Here is a 16587-nt window from a genome sequence, read left to right as displayed (position 1 = left end):
GTTCCAGAGGACACAGGAAGCACATGGGGAAGAAAGTACATTATCAGCAAATTAAGGCACTGTTACATAGGCCCTAGTTAGCAAATTTCAGAAACCCTGCATCAAAAATGGATAAACTTAAATATGTTTCACCAAGAAGGGGGGCTAAGCTTTCAGTTATTACATGTTTACTCTGTGTAGAAGAGCTTATTTGCTAGTGATCCCAGCTAAAGGAGACATCACAGTAGTTTACATTTTCATGAAGAGCACTAGACATTAAAATCAGAGGAAAATGGGGCTTCCCTGGTGGCGCAGTGGTTGAGAGCCCGCCTGTCGATGCAGGGGACACAGGTTCGTATCCCGGTCCGGGAAGATCCCACATGCCGCCGAGCGGCTGGGCCCGTGAGCCATGGCCGCTGAGCCTGCACGTCCGGAGCCTGTGCTCCGCAGCGGGAGAGGCCACAACAGTGAGAGGCCCGTGTACCGCAAAAAAAAAAAAAAGAAAAAAAAAATCAGAGGAAAATGTACATGTTAGACAGTAGTTCCTCTTTATTACAAGCACAAATATAAGCAAATGAAACATATTAGGCCAAAGAACTGTATTCAAATGCAGCCCGTCAACTTAGCAGCAGCCAGATCGGGCCACAGCTAAGAGCACAGCTGGCGGGTTCCTCTTCCAACAACTCCTGTCAGCCTCAGCCTCATCCCTCCTGGCGCTTTCTAAAGGATTAAGTTTAGTTATCTCATAGCTACCTGAGTCTGTTTCCTCACCCCTAAAAACTAACAGTTGGCACGTCCAAAAGCACTATTAAACTAAAAAACACAGTCCAAAAGTTAGGGCTTTAAAAACTGTACTTTAGCCATTTGCTAGAGAAATATGTGTTCGAAAGATTTGTTAACTGAAAGAATAACAAAGATGTGTTACAGAAGGTATAATAAATAAAGCTCTTTACCTTTCCTTCTAGGACCACTGTTTTAACTGCAAAAGCTGGAGGAGTTCACCTAAGGATAAGAGAGACCTCTGCCTTCCCCGCCTCCGCTCTAGTAAGAGGGCCACACTCCCAGTCAGTTGTAGGCCACAAGCCCACAAAGCACCCACCTGTGCAGTGTTCTGTCGTGTTCAATGAGCTGATTCTGAGCAGGGGCTTTAGGACCCAGGACGGGAGCACCTGCAGGTTTAGACGTGACCTCTGGAGGCTGCAGAAAATTAAGACACACGAGCCTCAGGGAGAGATCATGAGAAAACAGGCTTCGTTTAAGGGGGAGGGAACATTATGAAGCGTTACACACAAGTCACAGAATGTGCTCTGCACGTGAGGCAGGAGACACAGTCACGTATTTACCTTGAAACCAGAGTTATGGTTTTCATCCTTCTTGTTCTCCACTGATGCAGACCTTTTGTTTTCAAACATTTTCACTCTGGTGAGCACTGACTGTGGCTTCATTGCTGGGTCTTCCTCTTCCTCGGCCAGAGCTGGGGGTGGAGGCAGTGGTTTGGTACTTGCGGGCGGCACTTCCGGCTTGTGCTGGGGCGGGACAAGGGCAGCACCGTGGAGAGGCTCGTAGTGGCCTGGGCCTGCTTTGGAGGTGAAGCCTTGGGGCGGGGCCTGCTCATAACTCCGCGGGTACTGGTCAAAATACTGCTTAGGCTCGGACGCCTTGGGGCCTGTGGAGGAGTAGGGCTGCGCGTCTGGCCTGTACCTCCCGTGCACGTCAAACCCAGGAGCGGGCTGCTCTTCGTGCCGCAGGGTGGAGGTCCTGAGTGGTGGGTCGTAGCGTGGTCGGCTTTCATAGGACAGAGGGGTTGGCTCCTCAAAACGTGGGAAATACCCTCGTTCTGAGGACTCCTCGGGATGCTGTCTGGAGTCCAGGTCTCGCGGGTGCTGATTATCAAAAGAAGGCCGGGGCTGGTACGGCTGTTTGTCATCATAATAGGACCACTGTTCCTCATACGCAGGGATGCGGTCGTCATAGCGCACACGATGGTCATAGTTTCGAGGAAACTGGTCCGCGTAGTTTGAGGAGTCGTATCTGTAGGCAGGCTGCTCCAGGTCCCTGCTGGCCTGTCTCTCTGCGTATGGGGGCTGTGGCTCATAGCTCAGACTGGGCTCCTTGTCTAGTCTCTGCCCTGGGTGAGCAACAGCTGGCTGCTTCAAAACATGGTTCTGTCTCATCACTTCCTCAGGATAGGGATCCTTCCTATATACCTGTATAAAAAATTCACGTGTAAGGACACAGGCTTATTTCAAATTCTAGTCTATTTTAAGAGACAAACTATGATTTAATATGTAAAAATGGCATGTTCTACCATTTATTACCAGGACAGAAACAGATTAGTGGAGAAAGCCAGTTTAAGTGAAAGCTCAAAATTTACAATGCAAGTAGGGGCTTTTACTTTTCAGCATGTTATCAATACTAAATGAAAAGTGAGTTAAAGATATTTTAACTTTTTAATTATTAAGTTTAGTAGAAAATTAATGCACTGAACTGTTGATTCCACTTGATTTGGACACTGAAAATCAAAAAGAAGTTTATGGACACCATAACTTACAAAACATAAAGAAGTTTAAAATGGGTCTGAACTATAGATTAAGAAATTCTGACCACCTAGAGGGGTGGGATAGGGAGGGTGGGAGGGAGACGCAAGAGGGAGGGGATATGGGGATATATATATACATATAGCTGATTCATTTTGTTATACAGCAGAAACTAATACAACACTGTAAAGCAATTATACTCCAATAAAGATGTTTAAAAAAATAAAAATAAAAAAGAAAGAAAGAAAGAAATTCTGGAAGATTCTGAAAGCCAAACATTAAAAAAATAATAAAAACATTAAGTACCAATCCCAATTAAAAGGCCTATTTTATATCACTGGAAGCCATGCAAATTATAGAACCGAAATGATTTGTACTGATTTGAAAACACTATGGTGCATAAGCCCACAGTAAAAAGCAAAAGGAACACTTAAAGGGCAAAGCAAACATGATCATGTGCTAGACTGATGGAGAGCAACAGATTAGCGCAACACTGCAGCACAGGTACCTTTGCTGGATCTACATGCGACGACAATGATGGCTCTTGACCTCTTAGCATTATGTGAGCTGCCTCAGTGCGTGGTGCTCTTAAAGAATCAGCTTGTGGTGAGTCAGAGGTGAAAGGAGCTGGGGTGGGCTCCTCCAGTCTGACATTAGTTAAGTTTACATTAGGATTAACAGCAGAGGTTGATGATGCTGGGTTTGTTTCAGGCGAAAGGTAAGGGCCTGGAGATGAGGCTTCTGCTTTCTGTGAAGTGTTTAAAATATTTTAAATATAGTGTTTCTGTTTACTGCTAACTTCCCACTTCCATTTATAGTGGCTGATAGACATACATTTTAAGTGTGCTGAATAACAAAACTATGACCTCATGTCCTGAATTTTTTAAATTTCAGTATACTGCTGTCTAAGATAAACACACAAAGTTTAGAATTAAGTCCTTGGTATTCTCAAGTTGAAATTAAAGATTAATTCTTAATCTGGAGAAAGGACAATATATTTTTTAATTCAATCACCACATCCTAGACTTTAACAATGCACCTCTAACTGCAAAACGTTGAATGCTTGCTGCTTACCTGTTGAGAGGCTGTTTTAAGTCCAGGGGAGTCTATTCTATGAACTGGCTGTGGCTGCGCTTGTGGTGAGTAAGGAGGATATGTCTGGTGGTCATGATGCATTCCAGAGGAGTCCTCTCTGACAGGCTCAGAGGACCGTGTAATGGCAGACTCCGGGGGAGTCCCAACCTCATCATTAAGAGTCTCATCTAGTTCTTGATCAGTGTAGGCCCCGCCTTCTGTATCTGTATCTTCATAGTCAGAAGTATGTCTACTGTCCGTGCTATACATTGAGTATTCACTACCTGGGGCTGACAGGTAGGACAGACGATCATCATGCAAATCAAGGTCATCACTTGTAGCACCATCCGCCTGGGTCAAATAGAAGTAAATTAAAAATTTATTCAGTAGTTCTTTAAGAGATGGCCTTTATTTTACAAGGGAGACTGAAAAGGATACTTTTCTTTGGAGAAATCACATCTGTTTCTTGAAACTTCTGGTGAGGAAAGGTCAAGAAGATAGTACAAGCACACATGCAGACACACAGAGAATCCTTTGAGATCTGAAGGGCTTGGATGAGTGGAACGTCGGCTGGCTGGCCGTGACAAAGCCCCAGAAGACAGCGAAGGAGCCCTGGCCCCACTCTGATTTTGAAACCTAGTCAGTCACTAGCTTGTCAGCCCAGAGCAGGGTGAAGAGGGAGAATGCTGCCAGACCAAGCTCACAGAAACAAAGACACAGTGACTGACAGAACAGCGCACGTGAGAATAACCAGGAAAATAAACGCCACAGTTCAAGCTGAACAAGAGCTTATGTATATATAAAATCTATATATTAAGAAAACAACTTCTTTAAAAAGTTGGTATTTGGCCCTAGAGCTTTATAAAACACAACAGAAAAGCATCATCTAAGTGCTGGTTGCCTAATTAAACTAAGAACTTTTAAAAATTATTCTTCACAGATGGATACAGAGAGGGAAATGCAGTTATGACTCTCTTTTACAGACAATTAAGAGCTGAGTTAGCCTTCAGTCTGCACTGATTATCTTCTGAGCAGACCAGAAAGAACAGAAGTATTTGAGGGAAAGGGAAGTACAGTGCTGCAGTCAACAGGCTGTCATGGATACTAATTTGAAGCTAGTGCCCGTATTACACACAACAGTTCCAGAAGACGCTGCCTGGACCCTGCACCCAGAGAGGCACGACAGCTGGACTGAAGGATAAACAAGGCTCGAGCCGCCTGAATGGTGCTTCCCCCACAGTCCCAAATCCTGGCTCTGCAACAGCCTGACCCTGAGCCCTCCCTTAATGGGAAAGACCAGCCTTCCGTGACTCTGGCTTTCGACAGATAACCTGCCCGGTTTGGAAAGTGAGCGCACCAGGGCTCTGCTCTATGTTCCGGCAGAGTCTCTCCCACTGAAACCTCAATGGCTTGAAACCTTCTTGCTATCTACTTTGATCTCTGACTCGCAGGGTCTGGAAGACTATAACCCAGGAGCCAGCCAGGGAAGTATTTAAGGCCCTGGGAAAGAACAACTCAACTCACTAATCTGCTCAGCTTTTGCAGTGGTATGAAATGCAGAAGTGAGCAAGAACCAGGAGGGCTCTGAACTAGAAATGACACATGCTTACATGTTAAGAAAGCCTCCAGATGATTTTTCTTGGTTTAACAGGGAACATACAAGCCTGTAACAGAAATTGCAAAAAGGAACTCTTCCTAGCAATCAGATCAAAGTAGTTAGCTCAGGAGAGTCGATGTGAAATGAAGTGGTTTTAGTTTAAGAATCTATTTGGAGAAAATATACTTGAATGGAAGGGGGGCATAAATCAAACTTGATTTAAATTGTAACACTTTTTCTGATTTACAAAATGCATCAATCTAATAGTAAATGACCTATTAGACCTATTAATAAAGTTAATAACATTAATTGACATGACCTATTTTCCTCACACAAAAAGCTGGGAGAGCTAGACCTTCATTTTAAAATCCAAGCAAAGAAAGGAAGTACACAATAGTATCACAAAGAAATCACAGAAAATTAAGATTTGTGGATTTAAAAAAACCTCTCAGATAGGTAGACATGTATACCTTGTGCATTTATAAACCAATATTATTTCAAAAATCACCAGTGATACCGCGCAAAAAAAAAAAAAGAAAAATCACAGGTGAAAGCTATTAACATTCTACCTGACCAAGGCTGCTAGCAGAACTGTGTCGTCATAGAAGATTAGTATGGAGAGGACGGTAATCCTTTTAATCAAATGCCACAGGAGTTAAGAATTAGTAACAGTGTGTCATGTAAAGTGGTGTAGTGAGTTTATTCTACCTGCCTCTGTCTACAAAGCGTCCCGGCTGATATGTCAGTTACTCAAAAGTGGTCTCAGGATCTCATGTGTACAGTCCACCGCCCAGAGTGGTACTGAGGAGAAAAGGCACGGTTCTGACACAGGACCACAGGTGGGAGCAGCAGACATTACCTCTACATGTCAGCATTTCAACATCTCTTCCTGGCAGAGGTTGTGCTTTCTGGGTAAGGAGCACGGGGGTCCTAAGCATGCAGCATGCACTGCCACAGCACCTGGGGCCATAGCCAGGCAGAGGAAAGTAGGAGCCATGCAGGGGCAAAACACAACAAAAACCAAGCCGACAAGGAAATACAAAAAACAAAATAAGAGAACAGATATTCTCAATCTTCCCTAGCAACTAAAATATATTAATATTGTGTTGATCTGAAGGTAAAAGACATTTAAAACAAAAGATTCTTTTAACTGTATACTTTGAGAAAAGTATTATCTCTCCCAACAAAATAAACAGGACTTTCCCATCAAGAACTGTTAAAAGACCAGAAAGACTTAACAACAGAAAATAGTTATTTTAATCTTTATAAAATCAAAATTCAAAGCCAAAAGGATGTATTGCTTTGTCTAACATTTTCAGTATGTTTTAAGAATGTTAACAGGTGCTGAGTGAAAAAAAATTCCTTAGGTAAGGATTTAGGGAAATGCTTAAAGTAGCAAAGTAAGTCCTTTACTTCAGACCTCTCAGAGCCGTCACCACACTGGTGGGTACTGTGCTGCTCCAGGAGGCTTGGTTTGCAGCACGGTGGTCCCCACCCATTCCTTGCCTTCAGAGTGCCTTTTCTTTAGGGCCAGTCCTGGATCTCACATGCTGAGCACAGCACTTTGGGGACCACTCATCTAGCCCACCCATTCCCCTTGTTTCCAGAGGAAGAAATGGAAGCCAGATTCAAAGTCATTCCTCAGTCAGACAGGGGAAGAGTCAGAACTCAACCCTGCTCTTTTAAGTTACCCTCTGAGAATTCTCAGAGAATACCACTGAATGGTAATTCAGTGGGGAGAGAAACTTCAGAATCTTCTACTATCAAAAACAACTTTCATAACCCCTACAAATTATAAAAACCTAAAAGCTAATGCCCCACATTACTTTAATAAGTTGATCCAATTAGAAAACAATGGTGACTCAAAGGCTTCTCTGATTAGTTTTATAATTTATCAAATGGGTTAAAAACAGGAAATTTCTTACCTTTCCCTCAGAAACCCACACCAACTGGTTCTGTTGTTGCTGAATTGCTTCCTTCAATGCACCATACCAACCATCATTCATTGAGTTTAAATTAATTGTAGCTGCAAATAGATAACATTGTTCTATGATTACAACACGGCAAAAGTCAGAATTCACTCAACCATTGCTTAGAGTTCAGTCACCACTACTGAGTTATCTGACAGATGGTATTGAGGACACACTCCTGGGAATGTCTATTTTGGCACTGAACCATTTCTTTCAATCAACAGCAGCCGTTAACACAACAGCAAGCATAACAGGCAAAGGTTATATGAGTTTTAATATTTGAACAACACAACATTTTTGCCCACATATTGTTGCACAGACACTGTAAGCTGAAAGAAGGCCTTTAATATACTCACTTGTAAAAAGATGGTGATTATTTTTACGTAGTTTATGAGACCGCTCATATAACTTCCTGGCGCTTTTCCGAGATTCTGGACATAACCTCATCCTCATTGTTTTCACACCTTGCTTAGAATCAGGGTTAAGGAATACTACAATTGGATACCACTGGGCGTAATTCAGACGATCAACTGCATTTGGTGTTACATCCAATAAAGCATGTTTATCCTGAAGACACAAGAAAAAAATAAACAAGGACGCAAGACACGGTAACTAAGAAGCATCACCTTCAGAAAGTCACAGCTGAGACTACATTCCAATGGAAATGGACGTTTAACTGTGCTCCAAAATGTCTCAGGAGCACATATTAGAAAAAGGTGTACTCAGAAGTTAATGCAATTTAATTTCTAGTACAATTTTTAAAAAAAGTTTTAACTAGCTCACTTTTAAGACAGCCCAAATACTTGCAAGCAGAGAGTGAAAATAAGTGTAACAATTTAATGTTCCTGACATGACCTTGTAGTAGCAACACATTCCTAACATATAAATATCAAAGTGCAACCTGAATTGTCCTGATGTGATATCAAGTCTATCAACATATGTGAACACTGTATACTTTTTTGTGGTAATGAAAGCTCATCTTTTCAGGCACATACTACTGTTCCATTGAAAGTGATTATTATAATGTCTCGGTAACTTACTTACAGTATACCAGTAATAACTTTAGAAAAACTACCTTCTACTTTCAGTTTAACCAAACCCACCCCACTGAGAAACACAAAATTCACAGCTTACAATGAAATGGGTAAATTTCTAATAACTTACTTGATCTATTATTTGCTTTATTGTATGAAGGCGAATAATGCCAGAGCTTCGTTGGTCAGTTCCAGCATCTCGAGGTTCACTTTCTAATCGTGCAGTCAGGACAAAAACAAAACACCAAATTTCCACTGGTTAGGTCAGTTTCTCAACTGCTGGGCATAATGACACGCTGGGCTCCATGACGTGTAGTTGTGGGGGCTTCCCGTGCACCACGGCCTATTGAGCAGCATTTCTGGCCTCCACCCACTGGATGTCAGTAGCAGCCCCCCACCTCCCTTTTGCTCCCATGGTGACAAACAGAACTGTGGCCAAATGTCCTCTCTGGGGCAGACCCACCCTGGCTGAGAACCCGGGGTTACATCAATGTTTCCAACACTGCTGGGATCAGAAGGCAAGGGGGAGAACTTCCCTGGTGGTCCAGTGGCTAAGACTCCGCGCTCTTGATGCAGGGGGCCCAGGTTCAATCCCTGGTCAGGGAACTAGATCCCACGTGCATGCCTCAACTAAGAGCCCACATGCCCCAACTAAAGATCCTACATGTCACAATGAAGATTCTGCACACCACAACTAAGACCCAGCACAGCTAAATGAATAAGTAGGTAGGTAGGTAAGTAAGTAAGTAAGTAAATAAATAAATAAATAAAATTAAAAAAAAAAAGGCAAGTGGGCCACTCACCCCAGTGCAAAATTCAAGGGGGTGCCCCCAAACCTCAGAAGTCCAATCATATTTGAATGCAATATGTTCACAAAAGCAAAATAAATACTTCAAACATTTAAATAGAATATTTTAAATAGACTCAGTAAGTGGAGGGACCTCCCTGATGGTCCAGTGGTTAAGAATCCGCCCTGCAGATGCAGGGGACGTGGGTTCAATCCCTGGTTGAGGAACTAAGAGCCCACATGCCACGGGGCAACTAAGCCTGCGTGCTCTAGAGCCTGCATGCCACAACTAGAGGGAAGCCGGCATGACACAACGAAGAGCCCGCGTGATGCAACTAAAACCTGATGCAGCCTGACTAAATAATTAATTAATTAATTAATTAATTATTTAAAAGAAAAGAATCAGTAAGTGGAACTTGAGCAAAAATTATTTAGGACTGTCACTTGGTCAAGAGAAACAGCCAAATACGGCAATTCTCTCAATTGAAAATAAGCTTAAAATAAAAAAAGTAGATTTACAAAATAATACTGATAAATTTGCTTCCATTAAAACCGGGAAGGTAAAATTACAAATTATGTTTGGTCTAAATAAAATATTTAAATTTAAAATAATGTCAGTTTTAATACACATGTTTTCAAAAATCTTCCAACTATTTTCATGTTCTGGAAAAAACAGCCATTAATATATATATATAATATATATATATAAAAACATGTATATAGGGATTTCCCTTTTTCTTTTGCTCCAGTGTGGCCTGGCATGGCACTGTCTGCAAACCTTTTTCATATTGTGGCATGTGAGTAGCAATGGTTCTGTCTGTATGGCACACAGATACCCTGAGGAGGCCTCCCCTTAGCAGGGCCCGCCCGGCCGCAGACGGCTGCTCAATACCTAGGCAGGCCCACACTCAGCAGCAACAACTACAGCAGACTGGCTGGGGAGTCCTGGGTTAGGGACCTCTTTTCACATCAGCAGAAGGGGACTTGGGAGCAGAGAAGGCTGTAACTTGTGACCATGACACAGCCCGTGCTTTCACACTGGCAACCTGTGCCTCCCTCCTGGCGCAGAACACGCCAAGGCAGCTTGGGCTGATTTCTAACCACGCGTCTCAGAGGTCCGCTGACATGAAGGCTTTCACCGAAAAGGCACAGCGATGTCTGAGACTCTGGTCACAGGAAAGCTCAGAAGTTAGAGAGCTCTGGTTGTTCAGATCAGACAAAGACAGAGACACGGAAGTTCAGTGGTCAGGCTGAGGGACAAGGGGATGATCTGGGAGAACAAGGCCATCGCGAGACAGCAGGGCCAATCTCCAACCTGGTGGACACAGGGGAACGACAGAGGGAGATCAACTGGGAGGCTCTGGGTGGAGAAAATGCTACTAGTCTCTAAACTCAAAAAACTCTCATGAGATTCAAAGAGGATACATAACTAAGCAATCTGAATCCCTTTTGTAAGAGTCTGGTTGTAGAGTAAACCCAATTAATCAACCAATTAGTCCTTAAGACAGAGCTTTCTAAGTCTTCACACTTGCTTTTCCTAAATGTAAAAGCCCTAAGTTTGGTTACAGGTGGTATCTATACGTATCAACTTCTTCAGTCAAAATGTTATCTATAAGCAATGACCAAAAAAAGATCTCTTCTGAAAAGACTAACAAACTGAGTGATGAATCAGAAATGAACATTTTCTAAATTGCTCAAATTTTACTATCATTTGTCTACAAATCTTCTGAGTTTCAGAAAATATCCTCATTCAACTTTACCAGCAACCAAATGAAAAGCAATATATATAATATTAAATTAGCACTTGGGTGTTTATAGTGCCAGCAGGAACAACAGCTGCACAACCCTCTGGAAGCTGCCATAGTTACACAGCAGCAGCCAAGGAGTGCTCATGTCTTGGGTCATTCCTTCCTATCTTTGGTAATTCTGTCTAAGAAATTCAGCATATATATGGAAAAAGCTATATTCTTGAGTATTTAAATCCTTTGTGGAACAAAAGCAAAGCATAATATAGACAGACAAAGCAACTAAAATATGGACAGATTTCTGCACCCTTTGTATTAGTAAAATATAAATTTGAAACAGACTATACAAATAACTTAAAGCAAGCCTAAGTGATCATAACTAAGTCTGTGTATTTAAACTACCATAATAGCTAAAATAATGAAACAATGAAAGAATCTGCAAGGAAAATCTGTAAGGCATTTAAAGACTACTTCCTCAATATTTATATTTAATACTAACCTACTATATATGTCTGCAATAAGCAATAGCATGAATCATGCTTTTATTACTCTTTTGACATATCTGAGTATTTGTTTGCTTAATGACTGAAAGCACTGGGCTGGAGCCAGAAAGAGCTGGGTTCAGAGCCAAGTGTGTGACTCATTAGCTGGGTGTCATCATGACACCCCAACTAAAGAGGCGGGGCAGTGGTCTCAGTCACAACCACCCTACAGCTCAGCTTGCCCAGCTTCAGCTGGACATTCTGACACCTGCCCCATGGATACTGTCAGGATTAAACAAGACTGTGTGCTAAGAGATTCTCATAAATGGTGATTCTTTTTCTTATGAAAGGGAACTGGCAGAGCACAGACACAGTCACTCAGGTTTCCCTCCCAAATTAAATACATGGGGTCAATTGCAAATGTTCACTTACAAAAAGTGTTATTTCTATTAAGTGAATGGATCAGACCCACCCTTTAGAGAAGTAATTAGTAAAGAAACACGCTCAATCTCATCTGAAGTCCATATGGAGACTACTTACTTGCAATCTGATAAATATCTGGTTCTTCCCTGGCCAGCTTTTCTCTGGCAACATCAGCTATTGGTCCAAAGATGGTTACAGGCCTCAGAAATCCAGCTGGGGAGATTCAAATGAAAAATAGCACAGTTTATACTTCTTCTTTCTTAGGCAAACTGACATTAAAAGGTATTAGGTTCATCTATAGAAAACAGACTACCTTCTCGAAGAACAACTCTCTCATACGCTGGGAACTTTGTCTGAACCGGCTGAGCTGACAAATCTTCTCTGCTCTTGCGCAGATTTCTCTTGGAGCTACGCAGACCTCGGAATCTCCAGAAGTCGGCACGGTCTCCTCCTGCCGTCTTTGGAAGTGTGTACTGTACACTGGCTAACTGCTCAGCTCTGGACAAGACAAAAATAAAAATAAGGGTATTTTAAAAACAAAATGGAGAAAGACTTATAGTGAAACAAAATGCCAAAACACTGGATAGAACTTCACATGCAGTTTAAATCTTAATGGTTAAACTAAAATAAAGGAGTTTATACAACTAAGTCAGTTTTAGATATGGTAAATACAGTGAAAACTAATTCTTTACATTACCAAAATTTCCCAGTGGGACTGAAATCTTGTCATCATTTCCTTAATCTGTTCTGTAAGAAGTATCCAAACATTCATACCTGTTCTTATTAGGGATGATGCCTCGTTCTACCTCCTTGTGATTTTTGCCAATTCGAATAGCAAGCCAAGAGCCCAGTTTTCCATTGTACAAAGTATCCACAACACGGAACACCTCTCCTTTGTTAAAACTAAGTCCATAAGGAGATTCCTTTTCATATTCAAAATGGGTTCTAATATAGAAAGAATCTCCTACATCTGATTCTACGATGCGACGATAAACTAAAAGGAATCAAAACAAAAAATTATCAATAACTAGTGGGAAAATATATTAATCTGAAGAGAATACATTATGTGAAGATTCTATTGATAAGATCAACAATAACAAAAACAACAGTATCCAACAAACGGCAGCTCCTTACTAAGTATTCTGTCTCATGGACATCATCATTATCTCACGAAATGGGAACTCTTAGCACTTCCATTTCACAAATGAGGAAACTACTGCAGATACAGATCAAGCAACTTGTCCAAAGCCACACATGCTTTCTATTTAAATCATCTAACTTAATTTCGCTGCAGCCCCTGCAAACCTCATCTATGTCCCACTTTCTAAATGAGTGGTTCTCAAATGAGGGCAATTCTGTTCCCCACAGGGAATAACTGGCATATATGGAGACATTTTTGATAGTTGCAACTGTGTGTTGAAAGGAGGGTGTGTGTGCTACGGACACTTAGTGAGCAGAGGGAAGGATGTTTTTAAACAGCCTAAAACACACGGGACAGCCTTTACAACAAAGAATTATTTGGTTCAAAACATCATCAGTGACAAGCCTGAGAAACCCTGTTCTAAATGAAAATGTATCTGCTTAATCACAGAGAAAATCAGGCATTCCCTTGCATTAATGCTAACAAACATCAGAGTATATTGCTTAGAAAACATCAATACAAAATCCAGAAGCTGCCCATATGCACTTTTGTGTGGAATACTACAGGATTTTTCCATGCAGATGGCACTCTACTTCAATAGAATGCCAGCAAGGTTGGCTGGTCCTATTACCGCGCTGTGCTAACAAGTACAGTGTAAGACTGTATGCCCCTAAATGACAAAATTAACAAAATCTGTGAGATTAACAAATTCATTTATCACTTAACTTTGATTTATTAAAAACATTAAAATTAAAATTCCTATTTAAGTCCTCAAACTTCTCCACGTTTATTTTCTCAATATTCTGACAGTATCTCACCATCCTTCTTCTTCTGAGCCAATATGGTCACTTCTTCTCCTTTTGGGAGGTCAAGTAGAAAAAGGACAGCTTCTTCTCTTATGATATTTGTGAAGTCTACATTGTTTACCTGTTAAAATACATTTCACAAATTACTACTGGTCATATTTTAAGATTATAAAAACATTTACCTACGCAGGAAACAAACATATCCAGAGTTTATCTAATTTGAAAATATCACATCTTCAAAAGTGAAAATTTTCATTTTACTTTGGAGAAAAGAATATACCCTAATTTAAAACAAGCAGAAACCAAGTAAATAAAGTGAGTGAAGGTGTAAAGTCATTTAAAGAATAGTCACAATGCATCCCGACATTAGAGATCATGCACTGCAAAATCCAACCAATTCAGACCAAAAAAGACAACTTCTAATTCCAACTGTTTATTATTATTGTAAAATCTCAGGATTTAAAATTTTAAATTATAAGTTCTATGAATGTATAATAGAGCCCTACCTTTTAACTAGGCTCTGAAAAAGAAATCAAAAGGAAACAAGATTAAAAAGAAATAGTGCATGCATTGTGCCATCTCTGTAAGAGCATCTGGTATGATGTAAGCTCAGTGTCTGCCAAATCAATGTTTAATATTAGACGCTCCTAAGGACCAAAATGTAACTTATCAAAATGTCCCCAGTGACTATGTGCAGGATTACAGGTAGATTTTCTTCTACTCATCTTCTGGAAATTTTCCACATTAAAAAAAAAATTGTTTTCTACATGTACTACCTTTATGATACGAAACAACAAAAAAACTGTTAAATACTTTTTGAATGATGTATAATTACTTCAAACAGGATATGGGGTAGGTAAGAGAATAACAGGTCTGTTTAATTATCCATGTTGTATTTGAGAAAATGTAGACATCATCTGGAGGAATCACAACACAAAGTCAGGTGGAAACCAGTGAGTCAGGAGACAATGCCCTGACTTTCTGACGTGTAAGTCTGAAGGGGGAGGAGGAGGACGGGAGTGGCCATAGGCAGCCAGCACAGTCTGAGGGGGCTCGCAGAGTGCTCAGAGGGCAGCTTCTGACCGCAGGCTGCTGCCAAAAGCAACCAAACCCAAGACAGAGATACTAAAGCAAGATAGAAGCAGGGGGCTGCTGACACACCCCAAGTTTTAGGAAGAATGATTAAAGAAGGTAGAAAAAGAACTGAAATGATTAGAGGAGTACCAGAAAAGCAGTGTTATGGAATCCAAGGAAGAAAGCACTTCAAAAAGGACTTTTTAAGAAGGTCAAAACACTAGTAAGAAATACAGGAAAATGAGGGCTGAAGATGACATTAGGTCGGCAATGCCTCATGAAAATTCACATTCAGTCGTGGTTAAGGTGGAAGGCAGACTACACAACTTTATGACACAAGGACTGAAAAGCAAGCAGGGAAGGGACTCAACCAAACCTTCAACAAGTTCAACAGCCCAAGGAGAAAAGACAGACAATGGAAGGCTGATGAAGAACCAGAGGATAGGGAAAGAGGACAACATGAACAAAGCAGCATATTCTGGGGCAGGAGGAGAACAAATGCAGGACATGGGCAGGAGGTAGCGTGAACGCAGGAAGAGACCAGAACAGAGGTGGCAATGACAATCTGAGGCAATGTCCTCTGGCAAGAGGAGTAGGGCAGATGTAGGAACTCCCACTTGAGAGATCTGAGCTTCCCATTAAAACGGCATACAGTGCATCTGGCAGGAAGTGTGGATATTTTAAAAGGAGAAGAGAGAAATAAAGATGGTACTACATTACTAGGCGGCATTGCTTATGGAAAAGAAACAAAAACATACACAAACAAAAAAAAAAACAAAAGAAAAAGACCTGATTGGTACCCTGCGTCTAAACTGGGCTTTCCTGGACTCTTCCCTCTTGTGGGGTATGAAGCTTCAGAGCCAGGGCAGCTTACACACGTGCCTGATGGAAACCCCATGTCTGCACACCTGAGCCATCACCTGTGGTGAAGAAGGTCCTACAGGGCTCTGTGGGCTGCTGCAAAGACTACTCCCACTGGAGAGTAACACCTGACGCTGCCCTAGTGGCAAGTTGTGGCCCACGGCAGTCTAGCCAGCCTGAATGTTTAGTTGAACTTAAAATAACTGGTGGATATTATGGGGCTCTAAGACTTACTTTTTTTAGGTTCTATGAACATGAGTGATTAACACGAGACCAAAGCACCACACTGTGTAGTAACAACACAGCAGCGAATAAGAGCAAAGGCAGGAATGGGAAGACCTGATGGATTCTCAATCTGCATGCTAAACTGGTTCTAGACGCTACAACAGATTACAAGCTAACTGCGATAGTGAGTCTGCTGTGTCTGGTGCCTTTTTCTAAAGATCTAAGTACTTTGAAACCACATAAGTTGACCACTGACATACCCTGAGAATCTGATCACCCTCTTCCAAGCCTTCTTTGGCAGCAGGGCTATCTTCAAGAACGCCAGCTACAAATATTCCAACATCATTTCCACCAGCCAGCCGCAAACCCACACTATCTCCTTTCCTGAATTTTACTAATTTCATGCTGGGCCTGTTAAGACAAATATTTCATTTGAAACAGTTAAGAGAAGCTTGAAGAGTTATAGCAAACTACTACAATAAAAACCATATTTAAAATAAAACAAAGGACCATCATCTCTAAAATTTACCCTACACGTCTAATTTACTGAATAAAATTTATCATTAGAATACCAAACCAGATTTAATAGCACTTTCTTTTAATTTTTGATTAACAAAATAAGTTTTGAAATATCTAAATTCAATATGTAAGTACTGTTTTACATAATAATTATAAAATTACTTCATAACGATGCTTTCCCAACTCTGAGTCTTGGATGTATGTGGTACATTAACAATGGCTAAAAAATCTTCCATTTCTCCCACCCCGATTCATACCATATCATCTCTACTGAATAACTAAGAAGCACTACTGTACAAAGGTAGAAACTGGGCATAAACTGACAGATTTCCC

The 16587-nt window shown here is 41.2% G+C and overlaps 1 protein-coding gene across 10 annotated transcripts in view; it reads right to left on the bottom strand.

The window, feature by feature from the left end:
- Nucleotides 1-16587, bottom strand: part of TJP1 (tight junction protein 1) — a gene marked incomplete at its 5' end in the record, with an annotated part of 252576 nt that overhangs the window by 17187 nt on the left and 218802 nt on the right. For 6 of the 10 annotated variants that reach the window (XM_082618294.1, XM_082618296.1, XM_082618297.1 and 3 more), the window contains 12 exons: nt 1079-1176; nt 1323-2186; nt 3025-3264; nt 3591-3941; nt 7113-7213; nt 7514-7724; nt 8322-8404; nt 11746-11841; nt 11942-12126; nt 12403-12622; nt 13588-13696; nt 15996-16146. In XM_082618294.1, the coding sequence (XP_082474420.1) occupies nt 1079-1176; nt 1323-2186; nt 3025-3264; nt 3591-3941; nt 7113-7213; nt 7514-7724; nt 8322-8404; nt 11746-11841; nt 11942-12126; nt 12403-12622; nt 13588-13696; nt 15996-16146 (2709 nt within the window). The remainder of the gene's footprint in view (nt 1-1078; nt 1177-1322; nt 2187-3024; nt 3265-3590; nt 3942-7112; nt 7214-7513; nt 7725-8321; nt 8405-11745; nt 11842-11941; nt 12127-12402; nt 12623-13587; nt 13697-15995; nt 16147-16587) is intronic. The other 4 variants (XM_082618298.1, XM_082618302.1, XM_082618303.1 and 1 more) reach the window with 1 other exon arrangement.

Source organism: Mesoplodon mirus (genome assembly GCF_964341445.2).
Source record: "Mesoplodon mirus genome assembly, chromosome: 4".
NCBI lineage: Eukaryota > Metazoa > Chordata > Mammalia > Artiodactyla > Ziphiidae > Mesoplodon > Mesoplodon mirus.
This window is presented reverse-complemented; position numbering and strand designations above follow the sequence as displayed.